The 25,185-nt window shown below is 41.2% G+C and overlaps 2 protein-coding genes across 4 annotated transcripts; both read right to left on the minus strand.

Annotated features, from left to right (window-relative positions):
• Positions 1-6,983: 6,983 nt before the first annotated feature.
• On the minus strand, positions 6,984-17,762 carry rem1 (RAS (RAD and GEM)-like GTP-binding 1). 3 transcript variants are annotated; one of them, XM_076267781.1, is made up of 5 exons: positions 17,652-17,762; positions 15,960-16,311; positions 11,828-11,910; positions 8,857-9,064; positions 6,984-8,512 (listed from the first exon to the last, which is right to left on the minus strand). In XM_076267781.1, exons 2-5 carry the CDS (start codon positions 16,288-16,290, stop codon positions 8,235-8,237), a joined length of 900 nt encoding a protein of 299 aa, XP_076123896.1. In that variant the 5' UTR covers positions 16,291-16,311; positions 17,652-17,762; the 3' UTR covers positions 6,984-8,234. The 3 variants fall into 3 exon arrangements, with proteins under 3 accessions (XP_076123896.1, XP_076123893.1, XP_076123895.1); XM_076267778.1 differs by lacking the exon at positions 17,652-17,762 and adding an exon at positions 17,188-17,633; XM_076267780.1 differs by lacking the exon at positions 17,652-17,762 and adding an exon at positions 16,504-17,180.
• Positions 17,763-18,320: 558 nt separating this feature from the next.
• On the minus strand, positions 18,321-24,232 carry LOC143104565 (uncharacterized protein C20orf96-like). Its single transcript, XM_076268682.1, has 7 exons — positions 24,038-24,232; positions 23,129-23,228; positions 22,832-22,989; positions 22,091-22,192; positions 21,584-21,670; positions 20,742-20,860; positions 18,321-18,396 (listed from the first exon to the last, which is right to left on the minus strand). Exons 1-7 carry the CDS (start codon positions 24,230-24,232, stop codon positions 18,336-18,338), a joined length of 822 nt encoding a protein of 273 aa, XP_076124797.1. The 3' UTR covers positions 18,321-18,335.
• Positions 24,233-25,185: the final 953 nt, after the last annotated feature.

A 25,185-nucleotide genomic window follows, 5' to 3' on the forward strand; every position in this document is an offset into this window, starting at 1 on the left:
ATAGAAGGCAATGTGCATCTATAATCTATGCACTATGATATAGTGCAATCATGTAAGGATTAAACAAACAGAACATATTATGGGTCAGAAGTGGCACCCCTGCCATCTTATACTTTACCCGAGTGTCTATTTAGCATAAAACTAAGAAACAGAATATAAAGAAAACAGATACAGGGCATTAAAAATGTCAAGTTCATTACTCATCTTTTTTGTCTTGAAAAACTTTATTACCCTGCATTTTCTGGGTTTAATCTCATTCTTTCCGTTGTATCTTGCCACAGCTTGCTCGTTGTTCTGCTGGCTGCCAACTTTCCGTAATTACTCTCTCTCGCTCTGTATCTCTCTCTCTCTCTCTGCTTTTTTCCTTTCTCTGTCTCTCTCTCTCACCCCTTCTCTGCACCCAAATGTAAATCTCCTAGGGGGCTGTGGACAATATAAACATGACACACATCTGGAGCACGCCAAATTCTTGACACGTTACAAGAACCAGTCTTGCGACCGGCACAGGGGCATTTATCTTCTTGTATCCACTGTTGTCTCACTTTTTCCATCCACGCCGCCTTGTTCCTGTTGTTTCTTTTTGTTTGTTTAATTCTCTCTTTCCCCCCTTTATTTCTTTGTTTATAGTGAGGTTCAGTGCACTAGATACCCTTTAATCTCCCATTACGACAAACTGAGCTGTTGTGCTTTTAAGTGTTGCTGCCTTTCCATTCTTCAGCAAAAGAGGCGCCTTTTGAACCATAACAACACACACGGTGTGATAATCGGGTTTACTTAAATGTTACTCAAAGAAATAGATTACAAAAAGCCACTGTTCTAGAGTGTGGCATTTGAATCAGCACGTACTGCCATGACACGATTACCCCAAACCACTCTGAGCTCATGTCAGAGAAAATGCCTCTTCATGCCCTAGTAAACATGCTCCTATTTGGGTGACCACAGCACAAGACTGTCCATCACAGCATTGATAAAACACCCAGTGTGACAACAAAGACAGCACTGACAGATGTGATGGCTGTTTCACTAAGGATACATCAGAATCAAGGTGAGATTAATTAAATGTCTTTTGCTAAATGTGTGTGAGTGTGTGTGTATGTGTGTGTGTATTTGTGTGTGTATGTGTGTCTGTCTGTCTGTTTGTCTGTTTAAGACAGGGTATTTGTCGCATGTATGCGGCATGTAGCTGTTGTATCAGTCGGGGGAGAGGTTGTGTGTGTGTGTGTGTGTGTGTGTGTATGTGTGTGGAGCGATGCATTCTTTCCATTACCCAGACCAAATCAATGCAGTCTAAGCCAGCAGGCTGTCCCCTCCCCCAAGCCGCTGCAGTGACAGGCGGAGTGGAAAGAGCTGACCCGGGCTTGTCAGGGAGGGCCTGGCCTCCTGCCTGTAGCCCCTGGTGCCGAACAGTGGCTGTCTCAACACATGTAAGCTGAAACACACAAACACACACACACACATGCACACACTTTGACACACAGGCAAACTCCCCACATCTCTCTCTCTCTCTCTCTCTGTCACACACACACACACACACACACACACTCAGTTCAATTCAGTTATGTAAGCACACACACACCCAGCTGAAATGCAAACTCACACAAACACAAAGGCTAATACTCATAGGCCTAATATCACTGTGTATACACACTCTCTGCCTTACACACACGTACACACAGACACATGCAGACTCTCACATTGACACGGGCAATGTAAATATTCCCACATGACGATTAAAACCTTGTTCGCTGTTATAAAAAGGCAGCAGCTTTTGATCCTTTAGACTCCTGTGTTTAAGGGAGAAAGAGTGAGTGAGTCATAATCATTACATGGATAATGATTTATTATGTTAAGTTCCAAAGTAATTGTGGGAACACACACTGTACAAAGATATTTAGGGCCCGAGTACCGGAGGCGCAAGGCCCTCTTGTTTTTGGAAGAGTCGTTATAATTGTCTCCATTCTGCCATTTGCCTTTTTTGAGGTAGTTCCCATGCAAAAACTCATGAAATTCGACATGCCCAATTCACTCACGGACAAAGGTTTGGCCCCAGGCGTGGCACAATTACTCCCTAGCGCCTCCTATGTCACTGAGTCTCGTGGTTGGCATATACAGTAGTTTCACCTACACACAAAAAATTGGGTAGGTGTGTGTGACTCCCCAAGACGAACAACTTTTACATCGCATTACAGTAAGTGAGATATTTAGGATTTTCTGCATTGTGACACATGATCAATTTCAATGCACTTCTCCTAGACTATTGATCCGAGCCAAGATGCTGCTGATTCTAAATTTGAATACCCCGCCACATAAACAATAAATGTGTCATAAATTAACCATGCATTGTTTGAAATGGCCTAAATGTCACAGGTTATTGAATACTATGGTAATGATAATATTAACATGCCCATAATTCATATTTAGCATAGTGCCACCAATTTGGACTCACTCCTCGTAGGCAGTTCATCGGATTCTTGTCAAAGTTGGTATACATGATGACAAGATGCTGCTGATTCTAAATTGCAAAGCTTTATTGATGTTGTAATGTGCTGAAATAGCAATATAATTAATTTGCATACCTCAACACATAAACAGGAAATGTGTGATAGGCTACACTGCCATGCATTGCTTGACATGGCTCAAACCTCACAGGTTATTCATTGTTATGGTAATGATGATGATCACAATGCATATTTTGCATAGCGCCACCATCTGGCAACAGATATAATGGCTATTAATGCCTACAAAATGCAGCAGCTAGGGTTCTCACAAAAACTAAAAGAACTGACCACATTACTCCAATTCTTAAGTCCCTGCACTGGCTTCCAGTAAGTCACAGAATTGACTTTAAAGCCCTACTGCTTGTTTATAAATCACTTAATGGAGCAGGACCTAAATACCTCTCAGACATGCTTCAGCAGTACACACCCTCCAGACCTCTCAGGTCTCAGGAGAAAAACCTGTTAGTAAAACCTGCTGTTAGAACTAAACATGGTGAAGCAGCTTTTAGCTGCTATGCAGCTCAGCTCTGGAACCAACTTTCGGATGACATTAAAAAGGCCCCAACTGTAGCCAGTTTTAAATCTAGACTTAAGACCAAACTGTTCTCATATGCTTTCTGCTAACTGCACTGAGTTATAATTTCTGAATCTGTCTTGAAAATTATTCTACCTTGTGTCTTTTATTTTGTCTTTTTAATCATTCTCTATTTTTAAATGATTTTACCTTGTGTTTTATGTTTTCTTTCTATTATGATCTTTACCTTTTGAACTATTATTTGACTATATTGCCCTTCTATGCTTTTATTTGTTATTAGGGCCCGAGCACCGAAGGGCGCAAGGCCCTATTGTTTTTGTAAGGATTATTATTATTATTATTATTATTATTATTATTGTTATTCCACTTTTTTGCTTTCCTGTTTTTGAGGTGGTTAACATGGTCGAAAATTCTTGCAATTTGGCACACACGTCAGGCGTCACGCAACGCAGTTAGGTACAAGAGCTTGACCTCGGGTGTGGCCCAGAGACTCGCTAGCGCCCCCTTAGGTGACTGATCCCGTGGTTGGCATATATTTTGAGGTGGTTAACATGGTCGAAAACGCATGAAATTTGGCACACACATCAAGTGGTACAGTGAATAGACAGGGATAAAAGCTAGGCACCGGGCATTGCCCAGGAACTCCATAGCGCCCCCTTATGTCACAGTGACTTGTGGTTGGCATATAGTTTTAGATACACACACCAAATTTGGTGGGTGTATGCAACTCCCAAAACCAAACGACTTTTGTATTAACATGCCATTAGCCACGCCCACAGGAAGTGAGGTAACTGAGAATTTGTGCGATGTGGACATGATCAATTTTAACGTACTCCTCCTAGACGGTTGATCCGATTCATGTCAAAGTTGGTATACATGACGCCGAGATGTTCCTGATTCTAAATTGTGAAGCCTTTTTTTGATATGTTGTAATTTGACGAAATGGCGAAATTATTAATTTTAATACCCTTCCACATAAACAATAAATGTGTTATAATTCACCATGCATGGCTTGAAATGTTTTAAATTTCACAGGTCATTGAAGACCATGTTGATGATAATATTCACATGCCCATAATGCATGTTTGGCATAGCGCCACCAACTGGCAACAGAAAGAATGACAATTATACTGATGTCACATGATCAATTTGAACATACTCCTCCTAGACGGTTTGTCAGATTCATTTGAAATTTGGCAAACATTATGCCAAGATGTCGCTGATGTTAAATTGTGAATGGATTTTTGAATGTTGTAATATATTTGATATGATTTTAATATCTCACCACATAAACAGGAAATGTGTCATAAATCACAGTGCATTGAATGAATGGTCTGAAACTTCTCAGGTTAATAGATATCATGATTATGATGATATCCAGACACCCAATGGGCCTGCCTGGCATAGCGCCACCACCTGGCCAAGCAGGAAATGTGCCAGAAATGGACAATGCCTTAAGTGATTGATCTGAAACTTTATAAAATATTGGATATCATTATTGTGATGATATTCACATGCGTAAATTCACAGGCCTAGCATAGCGCCACCTTCTGGCCAAGCAGGAAATGTGCCAGAAATGCTCTATGCTTTGAATAAATGGTCTAAAACTTTTCAGGTTAATAGATATTAAGATTATGATGATATCCAGACACCCAATGGGCCTGCCTGGCATAGCGCCACCACCTGGTCAAGCAGTAAATGTGTCAGAAATGGACAATGCCTTAAGTGATTGATCTGAAAGTTTACAAACATTTTGAATATCATTATTGTGATGATATTCACATGTGTAATTTTCATGCCTAACATAGCGCCACCATCTGGCCAACCAAAAAGTGTATCAGAAATGTTCTTTGTTTAAAATGAATGGTCTGAAATTTCTCAGGTTAATATATATTATGATTATGATGACACCCAATGGGCCTGCCTTGCATTACGCCCCCACCTGGCCAAGCGAGTAAATGTGGCAGAAAATAAAATACAAAAACAACTAGCACAAGCATTAAATATGTACATTTCGCAAACGCACCACGTCGGTGCTTTGTTGGATTACGACATGTCACGGGTTGCGGCCCGCAGGTGCTCGGGCCCGCCATTGCCGCTTGCGGCTATATTTATTATTTGGTTTTGTTTATGTAAAGCACATTGAATGACCTCTGTGTATGAAACGCGCTATATAAATAAACTTGACTTGACTTGACTATTACAGTCGTGGCACATTTTTGACACTTCTCCTAGGTGGTTCATCAGAACCATATGAAAATTAGAGATGTTGATGTTAAATAGTGAAGGGATCGTTGATATGTTGAAATGTGTCGAAATGGTGACGCAATTAATTGAAATATTTTTATTATGGTCATGCCCCCCACCCCCTGCCAAGTAGGCTGAAATCATGTTTTCCACAGGCGACAAATCATGAAATTTGGCAACCATATCATTCCTCAGTCTCTACTCTGGGACAGAGAATAGGCCCCAAGTGTGGCCCAGTGACTCCATATGCCCGGTTAAGATGTTTTGGGGTCAATCAAATCGTTTGAGCGGGCTTTATACGATGATGGACAGATCAGCAACAGTGAAGTAATCATCTATCATCACCTGAACAGACTTGAGTTGATTTTGTTTACAACCAAATTGCTGACACTGGAGTAGTGAGATATTTAGATTCGCCTATTGGCAAGGCTGAATCACGCCCCATTACCAAATTAAAATTGTGTTACCAGACTTAAATTATAAAAAGTTTTAGATAGTTAAGATTTGAGTCTACGCCAAGCTAGGAGATAATGATTTCCTGACTAAACCCAGGAAGCTATAGTGAAAACACAGTTGGACACACTTAGGGGGCAGTCATGGCCTACTGGTTAGCGCTTTAGACTTGTAACCGGAGGGTTGCCGGTTCGAACCCCAACCAGTAGGAACGGCTGAAGCGCCCTTGAGCAAGGCACCTTTCCCTCATGGGATCAAAAGAGTACTTATGCAGGGTCTGAGACAAAGCAAATGTCACTAACTAGATCAGACTGTGGTTACAGAGGCTCATGTATCAACATCAACAGAAGAGATGCACATCAACACTTCTACTTGCTGGAATTACCTGAAAGATAATTTAAACCAAGAACAAGAAATGTACAACATTATTGTGGAATCAAGTGTTGAAGTGATAATCTGAAACCCCCACTGACTGAAACCATACACTTGGGATTGGAGCAGAGATTGGACCGATGCCCCAAACGTCCATACAATAGAGATTAGGTTGATCGAATTACAAACTTCAGAGTACTATCTTGGACAAATTAATTGTACAACCCTGTTGCTCTGCCCAGAGTCTGACCAGGAGGAACCATTTAATTGTTCTATTGGTGGACGGCCTTACAAAACACTACAGTTTCAATCATGATGTAGGCCACTTTGAACTGCCTCAACCCCATTTGAGAACAACAAAGCATTATCTGATCTGCCATGACAACTAGCTCTATAAGTAGCCATCTAAAATTACAATTAGCATATAAATAAGAAGAGCAAACCCAAGGCCTGCTCACAAAACACCTGAAACTAGGTTGTTGCCATCATGTAACAGATTATCGCCATGACAAAACATGTCTTCTCAGTAAAGACAAAGCTCATGAATGTTCATGCCCCCCCCCCCTCCCCCCCATAGGACATGTGTTAAACAGGCTCCTTGAAGATCACGCGAACGATCATGTAATGCTGACAACTACAGAGCCAAATACAGAGCTAAACACGAACCACCTCTAGTTACCAATTGCAATTCAATTTTCACTAAAGATGGAGCAAAATGTGTGCTCCTATTAAAACAGTTTCAGTGTAGGTCACTATTTCAAATTTCACTATTTTCAAACATTTCTGCAGGGCTACAGAATAAACCAACTAATCAAAATATACAAATGTATATGGGACAAAATGTATGTGGGTACAAATGGGAGATATGAAGTTACAAATATGCGTAAACTAGTCTTTTTTTTAATTGTAAAAATGCTAGACAGAACATATTTACAAAACTGGAACATTCATTCTGTACAAAAGGTATAACCAGTACATCATTCAGTCAAGGAGACTGAAAGTTTCAACAGCAGAGAAATCTTAGCAGTTTTCCTCTTAACTGCCTTTGCTGTGGAGCCACAAAGTCAAAGCATATTACCTCCAGAGTCCACAACAGGGCATGCAAAGGATGGGGACCATGGAGAATTCTGACATAGCAGTTTGCTACAGGGCTTTGAGAAATATGCTGGTGAAGAATGCATAGTCTAATGCAACTTAGACAATTCCTGAAGCAAAGTCTAGCCTCTCAACAATCCTTGTGCAGATATTTACACTTTAAGTTTTGTTCATGAACCGTGCATCCCTTTCTATTGTCATCTACAAAGTCATATTTCCCAGTGCAGACCAAGACATCATCAGCACCAACATCGGTATCCTTTGCGGAAGTAAATCTTAGGTCTATGCTCTTCACACACATCACAAGTCATATCAAACAATCAATGCAAAGCACTTTCTTTGGTAAAAAAAAATCTGAGCCAAATGGACTTTCAATGTTATGTCTAAACAGTAAATGTAAAGTACTACTGTTACTCTAATAAGATATAAGGCAGATTTTTTGATAAAGTGTCCACAGAATAAACAACAAAAGTATGCCTTTAGAACGTGATATAGCAACTGTGAGGTTTCGGGAAATATTCCCAGATTACTCATATTTCTCTTTTCTCAATTGATTAAGTTGAATTCAGCATAACAACATCTTAAACGGCTCATTCGTTTGCATTGGAGGGCACATATTCCAACCCACATTGTTCAAAAAGCTCAATAAATAAACCAACAACAAACACAAACGAAATACTACAAATAAACAACAAACAAACACTGATCAAATATAAACAAAAAGAGAGTTGAGAGATTTCAGAGCACAAAAATGAAATCCACTGGCCCAAACAAAAAATCATTGCTAGTACTTCACTACACAGCAAGAGGACCGACCCATGGATTGGATTGGACTTTTACGGGGAATGTTCGACGGGCATCTCTACTTTCTTACAGTCCTCTACCTATACCACACCTGCTATAATTAGGAGCTATGTGTGAGCTGTGTGTGTGTGTGTGTTATGTATGTGTGTGTGTGTGTGTGTGTGTGTGTGTGTGTGTGTGTGTGTATATGATGGTGGAAAGAGTGTGCTAGTGTGTGGGAGCGGGACAGTTCACAGCACAGCGAGGTCATGGCAGGACTTGGAGCGGACCTTGAGGGCCATTTTCTTGTTGTTCTTGGCCACCAGCCGGTCGAGGAAGCGCCGGGCCTTCTTGGTGATGCTCTCCTTACGGCGGTAGACGGAGCGCCGGCGCTCGTTGGTCTCTTTGCTGTCGCGGCGCAGGCGAATCTGCCGCACGATGCCCTCTAAGAGCTCGTCCACATTGTGGTGCAGCGAGGCTGATGTCTCGATGAACTTGCAGTCGAACACCACAGCACAGGCCCGGCCCTCTGTGCGGAGGAAGGAAATACGTGTGTGCGTACACACACAGAAACACACACACACACACACACACACATACACACACACACACACACACACACTCACACACACACACACACAAATGCACACATATGCACACACACATACCAACAGTATAAGCACACCATGAGGACAAAACATTACTAACATGTCCACTTCAACATCTTTGTATATTTTAACGCCTTAATTGAATTCAATATTAACTCAATTTGAACTCAACTGAATGAACTGAAAGAAGTAATAGTGTCACATGTTGTGACTCCTTTAAGATCCTCGCTCCCACCCACTGCACCTCCTCTCCATTTTCCCTCACCTTCCACAGCCACCTCTCGGCAGCGCACCAGGTCGCTCTTGTTGCCCACGAGGATGATGGGTATGTTCTCCGCCTGGCGAATGCGTCGCAGCTGAATGCGGAGCTCCGAGGCGCTCTCGAAGCTGTTGCGGTCAGTGATGGAGTAGACGATGACGTAGGCGTTGCCCACCTGCATGCAGTAGTCCTGCACCCACTTCTCATCCTCCTCCTGCACACAGCACAGCACAGTACTACACAGTCATCATAAAACATACAACATGCATATCCACACATCACAGCACAGTACTACAGTCATCATAAAACATAAAACATGCATATCCACACATCACAGCACAGCACTACAGTCATCATAAAACATAAAACATGCTTATCCAAAACAGGGAAAGGAGGCATATATATTATACAGACATACAAATGACAGTATAGTTTCCGCACTGTTGCAAATGATTAATGCAGTCAACATAACTGAGTTAAGTCATGTAATGACTTGTGACTCAATTATATGCTTTGATTGAGTTAAAGGCGTTCTAAGTGATGCTGGGTAACGTCACTTAGAACTGTTGACGTTTAAACAAAACAGAGAACTAGCTCGCTACTCCCTCCCCCTCCCTCCCGTGCAATTGAAACTCTCCTAAACGATCCTAATCCATCTCGTCGGTGATTTGCTGGAACAGTTTGTTATGTTTTTATGGTCCAGGTTGGCCCATGTTGTTTTTGTTGCAGTTTTTGGAGTCTGGGCTGTCCACAGAGATCGTGTTTTTTTACAGTGTATTCAGGACACAGACAGCTATAGGATGGTGAGGTGATGTTTGCTGTAAGTGACAAAAATGTTTAGCCTAAAAAAAGTGTGACATCGCTTAGAGCAAGTTAGCAAAAGTAAAAAAATGACTTGATTGGGTTATGTTGAAAGCGTTGATCTTAATTACTAGTGAAATGTGTAAGCAGTGTAGCCAAAAGTGACAAGCAGTGTGCAAAATGTAAGGTCATTATTGGTGTCATTTAAGACTTCAGCTACTGCAAAATCAGACATGACTAAGACAGGACTTCACTAAATAAGGCACACCTACTGGCTGACTGAGATGCTCATTGTCAGTACAGTAATTTTCCATTATTATCCACATTGTATATAAACTGCATGAGTGTTTTATGTAAATAAAAAAAATGTATTAACTGCAGTGCCCAATAACCCAATGAATGAGAATCAGATCAGTGCTTTAATCAGAAAGAAGAATGAAGAGAAGAAATGCATTCCCATGTATAGCCCTGTATTAACTGCATTGCTGAAGAAATTTGCAAAATCAGTGTATAAACCTCAGTAAATAGTCGGGATATTGCGGTATATAACAAATATACCCCTAGAGAAATATCAGATACAATACAGATACAGAAACAATCTAATGAGAAAGTGCTCAAGTATGGGTCTGTCAGCTGTCTATTGAGTACACATAAAAATCTAAATAAATATTGTAGTATTCTGCTGTAGTTACATACTTTGTCATAACTAGTCTCACGGTAAGATCATAATAGGAACACTGGAATGTTTTCGGCGTTAATGATCTGAAGACGTTGTGATAGTGAACCATGTTTACAAGACAATCTGATGACGCCAGCAAGGTGTTCCCAACGTGTCAGACACAGTAAGTGCCAACTTGCTGTTTACGTCTGTGGAAATTCTTCTGGTGGCTTTATATGGAAACTCGATCCAAAATATTAGTGCAATATGAGGAACTCAAAACACTTGTTCCCTAACCATCATCCCCGACACATCAGTTATAAACGGACACCTCATTGTTTTGCAAACTCCCTTCGAACTACACATGAAGAACATTCTTGAGTCGAGAACAACCATGACGTTCAAAGGCTCAGCATTACTTTTGTTTGTCCCTGACACATAGCTGATGGCCTTTAAAATACTTTGGAAAAAAAAATGCTTTTGACATTACTGTGAGCCGATATGGACAATTCAGCAAATGGACTGCATATGGGGCAGCTGATCGATGGCAAAGTAATAACACCCCACAGCCATCCTGGTTTCCAACTGTGCACCCCATGGGGAGTTCTCTCTCTCTCTCCCTCTCTGCTCTGTCACTCTCTCTCCCTCTGCTCTATCTCAATGTCTATTTCTCTCTCTGTCCCTTACTTGGTCTCCTTCATGCACATACCTGTCTCTCTCCTAACATCTGTCTGTCTCTTCTCCCCTAAGACATGCGTTCTATTACACTCATAATGTCTGTCCGTCAATCTGTCTGTCTCTTTCTAGGGGAACAATTGCAACTGTCCTTTATGTACCTACTTTAATATGTTCCACATTTCCCACACACTTTCCTTGCCCTCAAGATCATACTCATTTCCCTGTATTGCTCTCTTCCATTTCTTCACTCTTTCAACTCTCATCACTCCTTTGCTGTATTTCCCTTCATTGCTCCCCCCCCCCCATCTCTCTCTCTGTTCCTTTCTCCTCTTAGCTGGATGCAGTTGCACACAGCACAGAGCCATGGCGCTCTGGCCCTCTTCAGCAGGGGTTCATGGATTTTTGCCTCAGGTGGAGAGTGGACAGATTTTCCATAACACAGTGGGTAAGAGGACAGAGGCCTTTGTTGTTTTGCAGTTATCAGCATAAATCAGCAGGGTTGAGCAACACTGTACTTTTCTGCTGACTTTTAAGCAAAAGGGAAACGTGGGACATGGGAATGAACGGTAAACAATAAATTGTTCACTGTTTAATTACTGGTACTTGAAACACGTTTGTACAGACATTATTTTAAATTGGTCCCACTTGGGTATGCTATGGATTTCAAGCAATTACTGTACACAGTGGTTCTTTAGCTGGCAGCTGCCACTTCACAGTGCTCCTTGGAAAGCACATTTAAAAAGTAACTCATGACAACAAATTTAAAAATGACTGGAAAACTAAATCTAATAAACTAAATAATCTGTAATAGAATGGGATTGGAAGGTGAGAGGATCCTACCTGCTTCTCTGTTTCCCACGTATCCATGACGATAAGAGTCGTTTCCTCTCCATCCACGGTCAGCGTTCTCTCATAGGTGTCCTCTGCAGCAGTGAAGAGAAGAAGCCAGGGATCAGGCTCAGTCTAACACACACTGGGACATAAAACATTAGTAGCATCATTTACCTGTTGCGTATCATTCAACCTCAAAAGTGAACACCTGTTCTGAGTTTTTGAGTTCGACAGTGAACTCTTTCAACAAAACAAACAAACAAAAAAAGAAACTGGGAGCGTACTGGATTGGAAAGTTATTTATTGTATTTTGTACTAGGTCTGTGTACATTTGGGGAATTTCCCTGTATTCTTTCCTTGCAATGGAATAACTAGGTCTACACAAAGAACATGGAAAAATCCCCCAGAAAAAAGGCACTCCTCTTTAATCAAAAACTAGCTCTGCAGAGGACATTGAAATCCAGGGTCGATGAACTCCGCAGATATTGGGGCTCTTGTTGGCATAAAGATGCTTAGCTTACATCCTTCCAGCTGCTGTGAGGATCAGTTCAAGTTACTGCAAATATAAAGAGTTCTTCTGTGTATGGCTTTTGAGGCCTAGGAAGTTCCCCCAAGGGCAAAGATATTGCATGACCTATAGCTCCCAGGTATTTAGGCCTACTATAATAAAGATTTATTTAATGACCGCACATCTTAGTGAAGGAGTTTAAAATCTGAGAAATAGTTAATCAAATTAGTTGCATTTGTTTTTTCATTAACTGCAGCTTACCATTTGTATGCCTTGTGCCAAATCTAAAAATAATTTATATATACTTACATTCTACAGTTAAGTATACATACTGAAGTAGTATACTGGAGTACACAGAAATGCTGAGAAGACAAACACAAACCAAATGAATTTCCACTGTATTCTACTTGTATCTGTATCACTTCAACTCAGTGTTATTCTGCTCATCTGCTGGGACGCTGAATGGCACAGTCACAGTGCAGTTTTTTTTTCTGTGCTCATCACCATGAAGGCCTCAGGGCAGCGAAGAGAAACACTGGAAAAACGCATCGAGCCGTGTCTAGTTTAGACTGATCTTATGACTGCTCTGACAGGAAGATGAAAACACTCTCGGCCTCGGAGTGTAACAGACCTCTCTCGTCTTTCCATTTTCAGACTGCATTAAGTCACCTTATAAGACCTCTGTGTCCACAAGAGGACAGCAGACAAGCCAGACTTTCAGCTGAAGATGGGACATTAAGACAAGCCCACTTCAATGTGATGTCTAAAGTTATCTTAAAAGCAGCTTCTTAATGTCAGTACAAGACAGTAAGGGGGAGGGATGACTATGCATTACAGATAAGGCATCAATTAAATACTTTGAAGAACCAAGGGTGAATATTCAATATTCACAGTCTTTAAAGAAAAAAAATTATTGAATTTGTTGCCATTATGTATCCATAAAAAGTAAAGACGCAAATACTGTAACTCCACATAGTCATATAAAGTTGACAAAATGATGATGAATGAGCTGACTGGAGTGATAGCTAACAGCCAATCAATACTAGTTTGATGCTTTAATGATTACTCCATTAGACAAGCAGGTGTTAATTTATAAGACATTAAACTGGCCGTGATAGCCTTGTTAAGCATGTCTGTGCAATAATAATTAGGGGACAACATGTCCAACATTCTGGGCCTAGTGGCAGATATACAAAAACAACGGCTGCAGTTCAGAAAGAATCTATAAGAGTTGTTTATCTGAGTTTTCTTTCGGACTTTAAAGCAAAGATTATTTCTAGATTTCCCCCACTATTAGACACTAATCTAAATCTAAAAATCTCAAACAAATTAAAGCGCTATAGTGGGAATAAACGTGTGAAATGGGCTGATATCACACCCTGTGCCTGCGATAGTCAGGATGACCAAACACCAGGAAAACGACCATCTGGGGACTGTTCCTATTCCCTACACCGCACAGTAAACATCAGCATGGGAGTGTGCATAGCCAGCATTTGATGACATCCGTGTGTGTGTGTGTGTGTGTGTGTGTGTGTGTGTGTGTGTGTGTGTGTGTGTGTGTGTGTGTGTGTGTGTGTGTGTGTGTGTGTGTGTGTGTGTTTGTGTGTGCATGGAAAACAAATGACTAATCACACTCAAATAAAGACACTCAAAGTAAACAACAAACAAACAACGGCAGCAGCACAATGACAACAGCAACATGATGAAACCAAACTAAAATGTTCTGAAATGTTTCGTGGATAGGTGTGCAACGGAGTACTTTGTATAATGACTGTTGTAATTGGGCCTAGACCACACAAGACAACAGAATAGTCCACAGCAATAATATAAGGTGTTATCTTTTAATATCCCTTCATATTTTCCACCACATAACATTCACCTCCAGTGGTTTGGTGAAATAGAGGAACACACAAATATTTCTAAAGCCAACAAACGGCTTCCTGGCTTTTTATTAAACTGGGCAGGTCTACAAACAGCAGATGGAGAAGCTAGCATAATTCTCTGTTTATTATAAAAACTAAAACCCTTCAAATAAGGGGTATATTATTACTAAATATTACTCCAATTAAAGTTCACAGTTTGAAACAAAATTTTTTTTAAGGAAAAGGCATCTCTGCCAGCTGGCTGAGTCCAAGCAGAACCTTAGATAGTACAGTACTGGACTAAGGCCTGTAACAAAATCAAGATTTCAGATGACATCCAAAGGACTGTAATTGCATCTCCTATATTATTGCCAAATACAACCTTTTCCAGTTGGGACTAACTATTAGGCTCTAATGGGTGCAAAGAAAAAACTTACCCAAGGGGCAAGCGGTAGACTGTGTGTGTGTGTGTGTGTGTGTGTGTGTGTGTGTGTGTGTGTGTGTTTGTGTGTGTGTGTGTGTGTGTGTGTGTTTTCTGTACACCATGTCTCCTGACAAGTGGGTGATGTCAAAGAGAAGTGACAGCACCACGAGCCTGCATCTCTTGGGAAAATACAATGCCAAGTCACTATAGAAAAACACAGACATACACACGCCCGCCCACACACACACACACACACACACACACACACACACACACACACACACACACACACACACACACACACACACACACACACACACACACAAATAAGGCCTGCATACAAAAACACACATGAACAGTCACTCACATACACATAAATGTACTTCCACAAACACACAACTATCAGAAGGGCTTGTCCAGAAAGCATGTGTTAACACTGAGCTACACTGGTCACTGACAACCTCCAAGTGTTGTTGCACTCTGTAATTCATTCAACATACAGCTGATATCAATGATGCTTTGAATGAAACCTTTTCGCACATATAACACATATTGATAATTAACTGATCAACCAACCTGTCCACCCATCAATTAAACATATTCATCTGCATACAGAGCATAGCCTTCATCGCCCCAGCGTAACGTCAGTGTGAGAACATTTTAGCCCAACAACTAAATGAGCAGAGGTTTCATCGAGGGCCTTGGTATCAGTCACTACCTTCCTCGGACCCAGAAAGAGTGAAGGAGGTTACATGTAAACAGCTAAAGGATCTCTCAACATCCAGACCTTCGTTTACTGTCAATTTGCACATCAAATCCATATCCATATCCATAAGCAAAGGAAGAGAAAACAAGGTCCATTTTAAACCAATGGAGGCACCAATGCAACAAATCAGACTGACAGACGTATCACTTGCATCACTATACACATTATTACTTTCTAGACTCCTTAAAGAAGTTAAAAGTAATTAAAGTAATATTATCTGATTAGTATAATTCTTCATCATGTGTTCAAGGTTCACTACAATTCAAACGGTATAAAGGTTTATTCTAGTAGTAGGCTGCATTAACTAATCTGGCACTACTAAAAATCACATAGCTTCTACACAATAGACCAAATGAAGGCTTACTGCAAAACAAATGGACTACAGGTTCTAAGTTGCAATGAAACCCAAAGATGATAGAAATGGATACCAGTAGGCTACTTTTCCTTGGTTGTGTCTACTAGTCTACAGATAGCCAACAAGTAGACAGACTGACATACTGTAGCCTAACACCCATGGTAAATTAGCATATCTTGCAATTCAACTATTTACGACATATAATTCCAATGTCAGCATAGCCTACCTCCAACGTGATGATGCGCGTCCTTCTCTTGAATGCCAGCGAAAATGCTGGCCAAACTGGACTTTCCAACTCCATGGTCCCCTAATAACACCACGCGATACAAGCACTCTGCCTCCGAGCTGTCCGAATCATCCGATTCCGAAGACCAGTTGGCCCGCGAGAGTATGCTCTTGTCTCCAGGGTGGTAGGAAGCCGACTGCCCGAGCTGAGGGTGATGAGGATCCGAGGGAGGGTCTCTGTTCCTCAGCCCCGACTGATGAGACGAAGGGATGGGAGTGCTTGCTCGCCTCCGCAAAGTTTCCTTGCCCTCTCTCTGAGTGTTGAGCGTCATCTTTCAAGTTGATACGCATACCTAAGTAAAAGACAGGAAATGTTAACTTTGAAACAACTGTTTTCACACTACTAAACTTCACATAAAAAAACATAAACACTGGTTCAAACGGTAATAGCCCAACATTCAGCAAATAGCCTATCCATCCAATAGTAATATTAGGCCTTAGATATACAAAACATTTCTCTGAAAATTCCATTGTAGGCTACTCACAACCAAAGCCATCAGTGTTTTTACTTTGCAAGACTACCACCAAAGAAGTCCATGAAGTTTAGACTAGTTGCATCGCATCCGTGAGCCTCGGGTCTGTCTCTTTTCCAATGCCAGCACGGGGCTCCGACGTCTCAATCAGTTCTGTCCCAAATGAAACTCTACACTCCTGCAGTCATAGCGACAGCCAGCAAAGTTCCACAACGCTTTTAAAAATTTAGAAGTGGAATCATGGGACGCTATCTCTCCCTCTCTCTCTATTGTAGTCTATGTCCATCCCTCTCAACCAGCAAGCGGCAACACTCGTTCGCACACGCTCAAGAGCGCACGCACGACACACAGCACATAGCCTACGCACGCACAAGATGTCCACACTCTCAGGTAGCCTAAACAGCACACACAACAGGGTCACCGAAGGGGTAGGGCGTGGAGTCCAAGGTTTTTCCCCCAACCACATAAAAAGGCTCGCAAACTTTATAATATAGGCTAGCCAACTGTTCTTAAGGATAGATTATATAAAACCAATACGTAGCCTAGGCTGTATGTCACTGAAACAATCGTAAGAGTGATGTATCAGTTAAGCTACCGTGTCCATATAATATTGACTTCAATGTTTCAGTTTTACAAGTTTTACAAAACAGTCGCCGTCTTGTTTCTTGACAGGTATACTAACCTATACGCACTCACCCGTTAAATAAACGATGTCATGCGTGCCCGTGATACCGTTCATCAAACGTCCTCAACAGTGTCCAACATGCGAACTCCTCCTTGTATCTCTCATACTGTTATTATTTTTGATTAAAGCACACCCTGTGTTGGAGACTTTCCGACAGTCAACTTATTTCCAATTTATAATCCCACCCAAAATTTAATGACGTTGATCTTAAGTCACTTCCTGCTCTTAAAACAAAGTTTTACGTCCATTCCAAACTAAGAAAATGTACAGGTAGTGTGATGCAAGAACGACACTCGGTAGTTATTAGGTCTTTTGACAATTACCATGCTCCCATGGTAACTATATTACTAAACATGTTATAACAAGTGTGCCCTAAATAATTGTCTGCACAGTCAAATAGTCGAAGTGAAACATTACAATATAACGTAATATACTGATCTGAGGGGAAATAAATCATGTTCGGTTTGATTCTCACTTGTACGCAAAGAGGAACGCAAATAGATCAGCGTGAGCTGGATAGTGTCAGCGGTCGATCTTGGACACCCCTCTGCTGAGCTTTGCGCGGTCCTTACCAGGAAATCCTATTCTCTGAGGCTGAATCTATTCCAAATGAAACAACGCAAGTAATCAAACCAGTCGCCCGTGCAGAGGGGGTGACAAAGTCCCAAACTGTTTATAGAGCCAGCCTCTTTCCCACACTTGAGTAAATTACTACTTCCCAAATGACCACTGCTCCAAGGTTTTTGCATTTTTGTGAGACGGTTTAGCAATGCTCCATTTGACAGATAAATAAATTGAATCAAATAAAACACATTCACTCAGTCTACAAAAATCTGCTGTGCTTTAATCCTCTGACATGAGGCTTGACACAAATTTATTATGAATACCAGTCTATATCATAAAATAGTGATTTAGTTGTAATTTTGTCTCAGTTTGACATGTAACTTCTAATCCATAAGACCTTTGCCATGTCAGTTGCTTTAATGAGTTGGAAGGTATTCATTGGCTGACACCTATTCAAAATTCCTCAGTGTAACATGATGAGCTTAGGGGACGAAGAGGGGTAAACCATTTGCATAGTCAGTGAAAGTTGAAAGTAGCTGCTGAAGTTTGAGCACATAGTTTTTCAAATGTTCTTCAAATGTTCGGCGAGACTGAACTAAATGGGCAGCCACTCTTCTTTCGGGATGTTCAAAACAACGTCCATATCTGGAGTACACCTGAGGGGAGAAGAGAGCAGTCACTGAAAAAAACATACATCATGTTTTTGGGAATTAGTAAAAAATACTGGTTGGTTAGATTTACACTTTGTTGCTAAGTGCTTAATCCTTCTCTTTGAAGCTGTTTATAGGACAGGAAAAGGGAAATGCTATCAGTAAGTAACTGTGCTCCCAACAAATTGAAACCATGACCTTGGTGTTGCTTGTTTGTTGCTTGGTGCTAGCAACACGCTCTGCGAGCTGAACTACAGAACAGGGGTTCCGAGTGACACAAGTTTGATATAACCTAATCATTTCCCCAAGTGACATATTGCTTTAGTAATGTGATATTGCAAAGTTTTGCAGGATTGAATAGTTGTTTGAGAACAGTGTCAGAGGTCAGGGGAATGTTAGTTTGACAAAGTGAATTACAAACAGCACAAAACAGCATATGGTCTGTGTGACACCTCACCACAAATTCCCAGCTCGGTTCTCACAAAAGTGCACGCATATACACACACACACAAACACACAGAGGCACACTCACTCTCTCACACACACATACACACAGGCCCAATGATCTAATCCCATGCTGGCTGGAAACTGAACAGAACACAAGAACAAAACTGCGACCTCTTCGGCTTCAGCCCTCAGCCATAAAGACCATCATAAAGCGCTTGCATCCCCAAACAAGACCCATCGTGATTAGTAAATCACTGGAGAGCCCGAGCCCTGGTGACAGCGTAAACACTTCCCGACGGTTGTTTCCACGAGAACGACTGCCTTGCATCAAGGAAAAAAGGAACAAACTTGCCAGTTCTGAATAAGCAAACCACTCTCCCAGCAGGGATGACCCCCCCTGACCGTGACAGAGTGAGGGGGAAGGCAGGAAGTACGGCCGCAGCCGAGGAGCCTCGACCCTTTCCATCCCATCCATCCTGTCCCATCCCAGCTGTGTCCCGACAGACTGCAGATCAGCCAGAGGGCAGTAATCTTCAGGGTAGGGTGGAGGTTTGGGAGAGGAGGTGGGGGGGGGGGGATTCAACTTTTCAGTGGCGTCACCACACACCCCCTCATTCAACTCCGAGGGGCTCGTAGGACGTGCCACATCTGCCTGTGTTAGATGCCGGGGCCTGTGCAAAAGTGCAGCGCCCCTCCCGCCTGCATGCTGTTAACAGTCATGTATCATAAAATCCGTCTGGCAGTCGTGGTGTAAATTGTGAGACATGGAATGTCACACGTCTGTCGTTTTCCTTTTTTCCATCTTTCAGGGGAGACATGTTGTTGATTTACTGGACAATGGTCGGGGAGCGTGATTGTTGCGGTCAGGAAAATGTCACATTGTTTTGGAGCGGGCGATGGAGAAATGTGAAACCCTGGTTAACCTTTAATGGCTGACTGGGATTCCGTGAATGCAACACATAGAGCCTGTCTTCATTTATCTTTAAGATGGCCGGATGGCCCTTCTCCAGAGCTGGACTGGATAGTGTTACACATCCATAACTCATTGCTTTTTCCTATCCATGTCTTTGTCTCTCAAGAGGTGAGAGAGAGAACCGCAGCCAGGTATCACTCTGTAGTCTGATTTGCTTGTTATCTGAAATGCAACACTCTGCTCTGCCTGAGAGAGTTGTTCATTGTGGTAAGAAACAGCTCAATGTGGCTGAATTCAGAAACACAAATATCGCTCTATGTAGACTGTGTTTCAGAAGAGCCTTATTTGCTTTGGTGACAGATCAAATCTGGGAATGTTTGGCATCGAATGGAACAATGCAAAATTCTATCAAATGCTTTTAATGATCCCAATGCTTCTGGTGATCCCTCATTGGAGCCCATTTATTTTTCTGAAATGGGATGTTATGTTTACTTAGATTTATCCACATAAATAACTGAAAAACGATGGAAAAGGCTCATGAAGCTTTTATGCACAAATTATTTTCTTTGCAGGAAAAAGTAATTCATATTATTTATAAAAAATATCAGCAAGGATTTCATGAGCGAAGAGCTTTTCAGAGTGTTTGTAAACAATTCTGAGAAATGCCCTTTACTGAGTCTTGGGCTGAGTGTTGCAAATGTTCCTTGTCATTTCACTGGACAGCTTATTGAAGAGAAGTCAAGAAGTCATTCTCACAGTAACAAACAGTCCAACAGCGTTCTGCATCTGCCTGACTGCCAGCTGGTTTTATGAGAAATTGCTAAACTAGCCCAACTTTGATCTCATGGGTATGTCAACAACAACAATAAAAAAGAAGGAAAAAATGTTGCTGTATGAGAAAATGTCATGTCAGAAGCGCCATTTTCTCTCTGATAAATTTATGCTGACATATTTACGGAATGCATATGTAATTGACTGTCAAACACCATACTTGTCAAGCTTTGTGAACACATCTTCAAAGATCTCTTCTCTCACACTCTTCCTGGACAGCTGCAGTTCTTGGACGCTGCGAATAAGTTCCTCATTGCTCTCCTCCAGTTTCTCGATTTCCTTTCAAAACAAGCAGGGTAAATGTGAGTCAGGTGTTGATGCTGAGAGCTACGGCACAGTGACCTCTCTACATTAAAGGAAGAGCCCGCAATTTTAATCTGATGCACTATTCATCAAATTCATCTCATGTCTTTTCACTGTACTCTAGCTGCCCATAAATAAACAAATAATAAATAATAAATAAATAACAAAGAACAAACAAACATGGTACAGTAAATGGAAAACAAACAACATGTGTCTCAGACTGAGCCACACACCATGCTGCTTCAGGTTCAGGAGGGAAGGTGTAATTTGACTGTAATGTTGAGTTCAAATATCATTAAAGGGGAACTTGGCAACTATTTCAACGTAATAAACTCCTTTAAAAATCATTTGGATGGTTAAATGACTTGTTCCGGTGAAAATGGTGACTTTCCCTGCTGTCCCTAACGTCCCCAGGCAGAGAACCAACCTTGCAACATTGAGACTACCGTCCCGGAAAGAGAAGTGAGAAACAAGTGAGAACAAGAAACTCATTTTAAATCGTGTTTCTTACCTTGTAACATCCACATTGTTCTGCCGAACTTATGCTAACCATTTCATTAGCTTGTAAACAAATCCATGTGCTTTATCGTTACCTTTTTACACAGTTTGAAATAGCATAATGCACAATTTCTCCAGCAGAGCTAATCCTGCCAAGTTTCCCTTTAACGCTACTTTTAATGCTGTAGGGTTAAAACAAACCTTTCTGTAGATCTCAATCTCTTCCTTCATGGTGCCATTGTTTGAGGCCATCCTTCTGATCGCAAGTGGAACACGGGAGACCTTTTCCTGTAAAAGAGCCCAGGAAGAAGTTCATCAACTAGAAGCAGTTATCCTTTCCGAAATCTTGTTATAGTTATTGTTAGAAGTACAGGAAATAATATGTCAATCTGTATGTCGTGATTTTTTTTTTGTCTGTTTTTTTTATAGCAGTGGTGCTATGTAAGTGGGTGAGATGCGGGTTGTTATCTGTCTGTTGTTTGTTCCATGTGAAAATATAATGAAAAGACTTTCATTAAAGAAGTACAGGAAATAAATAATGTATGTCATAAGCAAAAAAAGAAAGATGCACTTGATTGCACTTAATCACAAAAAGATGCCAGTTATCATCCCATAAAGCTTTCATCAGTGGCAACTAGGCTGTCATTGGTCTTTTTTTGGGGTCAGCTAGGGTGTTAAGCGATATGGACAGAGGGGTGATTATGGTACCTTGACAGTGGCAACCAGAACCTTCCGCCGTCTCTGATGGTTTCGCTCTTCCTGTTTCACCAGCTCATCCTGGCACAACTGTTTCAAGTCCTCATATTCATCCTGGGAAAGTAATCAACAGTGTGTGTGAACACTCCTTGAACATATTTGTGAAGTTGGGGCAGCTACCAATAGCCTCACACATCACATCTGCTTAATGTGTTGATAAATGCACTCAGTTAGGGTTGGGTATTGTTCTGATCCGATTCCGATTCTGCCTATCGATTCTGGTTCCTGCTTATTCCTTATTTCGATTCCAATATATATAACTGAAAATTCAAAAGGGGAATATTTATTTAGAACTACTGATCCACAGACATATTCATTAAAACGGCAAAGTTTAATAATACAAATAGATCTAGAACAGCTAATTTAAATAACTGCTTGGCCTTTTTCTTTGTCTCAAAATAGGTAACAAAATAGGTAAACAAACACACACATCTTTACTTGTCTTTGTCTGCAGTAATAAAGGAATTGAAAGACAATAAAAACAAATGATTATGGGTCAGCTTATAGATTCCAGTTCCGGTTCTTTCTTTTTCGCTTCCCTACCCTAATATCAAGGTCTTTACCACTGTTGGAAGGAGATCTCAACATTAATGACTTACCATTTCAAATAGTCTGAAACTATCCACAACTTTAACCCACAACTGAAGTCTCTACAGACCCGTGTGGTCCTGCCCTATAACCAGATGCACTAACCTGCTGGGTCTCTTCCAGTTTCTCAATCTCTCTCTTTAAGTTGGTGATCACGAGGACCTTTACAGGATATTCCTTGTCCTTGTAAGTCTTCAGGACATGGAGCTCTGCCTGGGCACGCGCCAGTTTGGCATGTATCACTGCCAGGTCCTCCTGAAGAGCTGAATATACACAGACATAAGGCAGCACACAGACACACACACACACACACACACACACACACACACACACACACACACACACACACACACACACACGCACACTAGATCTACAGTAGTGTATACTGCTGTTACTACTAACCATAAAGGCTTTTCTTTAACTCTTCCTCTATTGCCTTCAATTCATTTTTGGCCTCTGCATTTTGGCTTTGACTCCATTCCTTGAAAGCAGAGATAGATGTCTACGAGCAAAATAAAAGGAATCAAAAAACAAATGGACAAAAGAATCACCATATTGTATACAAACATGAATCTCAAATGACATTTAATGACTACAAACACTGTAATTTTTGCAATTACTCCTCTGTTGACATGATCTTATATGATAAATAAAAACACTGTGCCAACCAGGTACAGTAATGGACATGTCGTTTCAATTATATGTACTAGGGCAGGGGTTCCCAAACTTTTCCACGACAAGGCCCCCCAAATACCACTAGGTTCTGGCCAGGGACCCCCTTGATGTTTTATTAATTAAACCCATCGACAATACTACGGCAAATGTAAAAATACATTAAGCTAATCCTAATAATTATTTTAGCCACAACCAGCCACACAATCGCGATGGAGCATACAATGTGTAAAAATGTTATTTGGGGCTTTCTGCTATATGAGAGCCATCACTCTACTATTATTCCCAGTCATTATCATGGGAAATATACCCGTCACATTATTATAATGGCATTGTATAACAACCCTCATAGTATATTTTAAATGTTTCAAATGTATTTATTTCTTGCTTTTATTTTTCCCTCCAACTTGCTGAGGCCCCCCTGGCATCCCCTCGCGGCCCCCACTTTGAAAACCACTGTACTAGGGAATGTACCATGTGCATTACCTCTGAAACAGAACAGTGTCATTATGCACATGCAGACAACATCCTTTTTTCTTTTACACACACAGACTCTCTCTCTCTCTCTCTCTCTCTCTCTCTCTCTCTCTCTCTCTCTCTCTCTCTCACACACACACACACACACACACACACACATACCCCTAGTTTCTCATGTTGATCAAGTAACTCCTCTGCACCCTGTATGGAGCCCTTATCTGTGGCTCTGATCTGCTGAGCAATGAGCTGGTTCCTCTCCTCAATAAGAGCACAGAGTGGCCCGAGTTCCTCCACTGCTCTCCTCTTTGATTTCAGTAACAGCTGAGAAGCAGGAAACATCATCTTCACTCCAGTCATCACACTTTTGCAAGAACAGACATTTATGGCTATTGGCTACACATATGGCACAAACCTCAATAACTTAATGTAACGTTAATTCATAAACTCAAGAGAAGGAATTTCCGCTCTCAAGTTATTTAGTCCAAGGCTGCCTCATGTAATAGTTTCTCACTTAATTTATCTTCCCCTCCCCTCTCATGAACCTCTGACAGAAGGAATCTTAGCACCTAACACTGACGGGGCAAATTCTGAAAGAAATGTGTTCTGCTACCATTCATGACTGGCAAAGTAAGTAAGTAAGTAAGTAAAGTTTATTTTTAGAGCACATTTAACCACAGCTCGCACTGACCAAAGTGCTGTACATAGTGCATTAGCAAAGATAGCTTGACTGTCATTATTTGTTCCAGAGGTGATGGAAGTTTATGTTCAAAGGTGAGTAAGAAACACGGGATGCACTTAAGACCTAACTTAAATAATACCAATTAATATGGTAGCAGAAAATCATTAACAGTGTTTTTCATTGTACCATCAATGTTTTGGTATTGTCCTCCTTCTTCTTTATGAGAGCAGGGTCTGTCTTCTGTTCAGCATTAGTTTTCCTTGGGAATCCATTAGGCGTAGATGACAAAGCACCCCCATCAGTGTTTGGCTGAGACTTTCCAGCTAAGCATAACAGTCAGGTCTAATCAGAACTCATTTAATGCTCTAAAAATTGGCTTATTCGAAGCCTACAATATTTGTTGATCAAACTCTAAAACAATACAAAAATATATGTTTTCAGTAGGCTAGTTCACAGAAGGCTTATGAGGCCTACACGTCATGATATCTATCTACTAGTAGATTCATGAGATTGTAGGATCACCAAGACATTCAAATGTGAGCACAAATGTAGGCTACTCATCTAACCTGAGCTGTCATTTTGAGGCCTTCTACCAGTTGCGGATGTCGAGTGGAGGCATTGGTCTAGCCCA

The sequence above is a fragment of the Alosa pseudoharengus genome, unplaced genomic scaffold, assembly GCF_046254945.1.
Source record: "Alosa pseudoharengus isolate Yale_2024_CS ecotype anadromous, Long Island Sound unplaced genomic scaffold, YU_APseudo_1.1 YU_APseudo_1.1_scf_5, whole genome shotgun sequence".
Lineage (NCBI taxonomy): Eukaryota > Metazoa > Chordata > Actinopteri > Clupeiformes > Clupeidae > Alosa > Alosa pseudoharengus.

What these genes read in the sequence shown, in the direction of transcription:
- LOC143104565 (XM_076268682.1), bottom strand. Translation starts at nt 24,232, where the DNA reads ATGACTGGAGTGAAGATGATGTTTCCTGCTTCTCAGCTGTTACTGAAA. An exon ending in ATCAACATGAGAAACTAGGG is followed by an intron (nt 23,229 to 24,037) that starts GTATGTGTGTGT and finishes TTTTGCTCGTAG; the next exon opens with ACATCTATCTCTGCTTTCAA. An exon ending in AACTGGAAGAGACCCAGCAG is followed by an intron (nt 22,193 to 22,831) that starts GTTAGTGCATCT and finishes TTACTTTCCCAG; the next exon opens with GATGAATATGAGGACTTGAA.
- rem1 (XM_076267781.1), bottom strand. Translation starts at nt 16,290, where the DNA reads ATGACGCTCAACACTCAGAGAGAGGGCAAGGAAACTTTGCGGAGGCGA. An exon ending in CGCGCATCATCACGTTGGAG is followed by an intron (nt 11,911 to 15,959) that starts GTAGGCTATGCT and finishes TCACTGCTGCAG; the next exon opens with AGGACACCTATGAGAGAACG. An exon ending in CGTGGGAAACAGAGAAGCAG is followed by an intron (nt 9,065 to 11,827) that starts GTAGGATCCTCT and finishes TGCTGTGTGCAG; the next exon opens with GAGGAGGATGAGAAGTGGGT.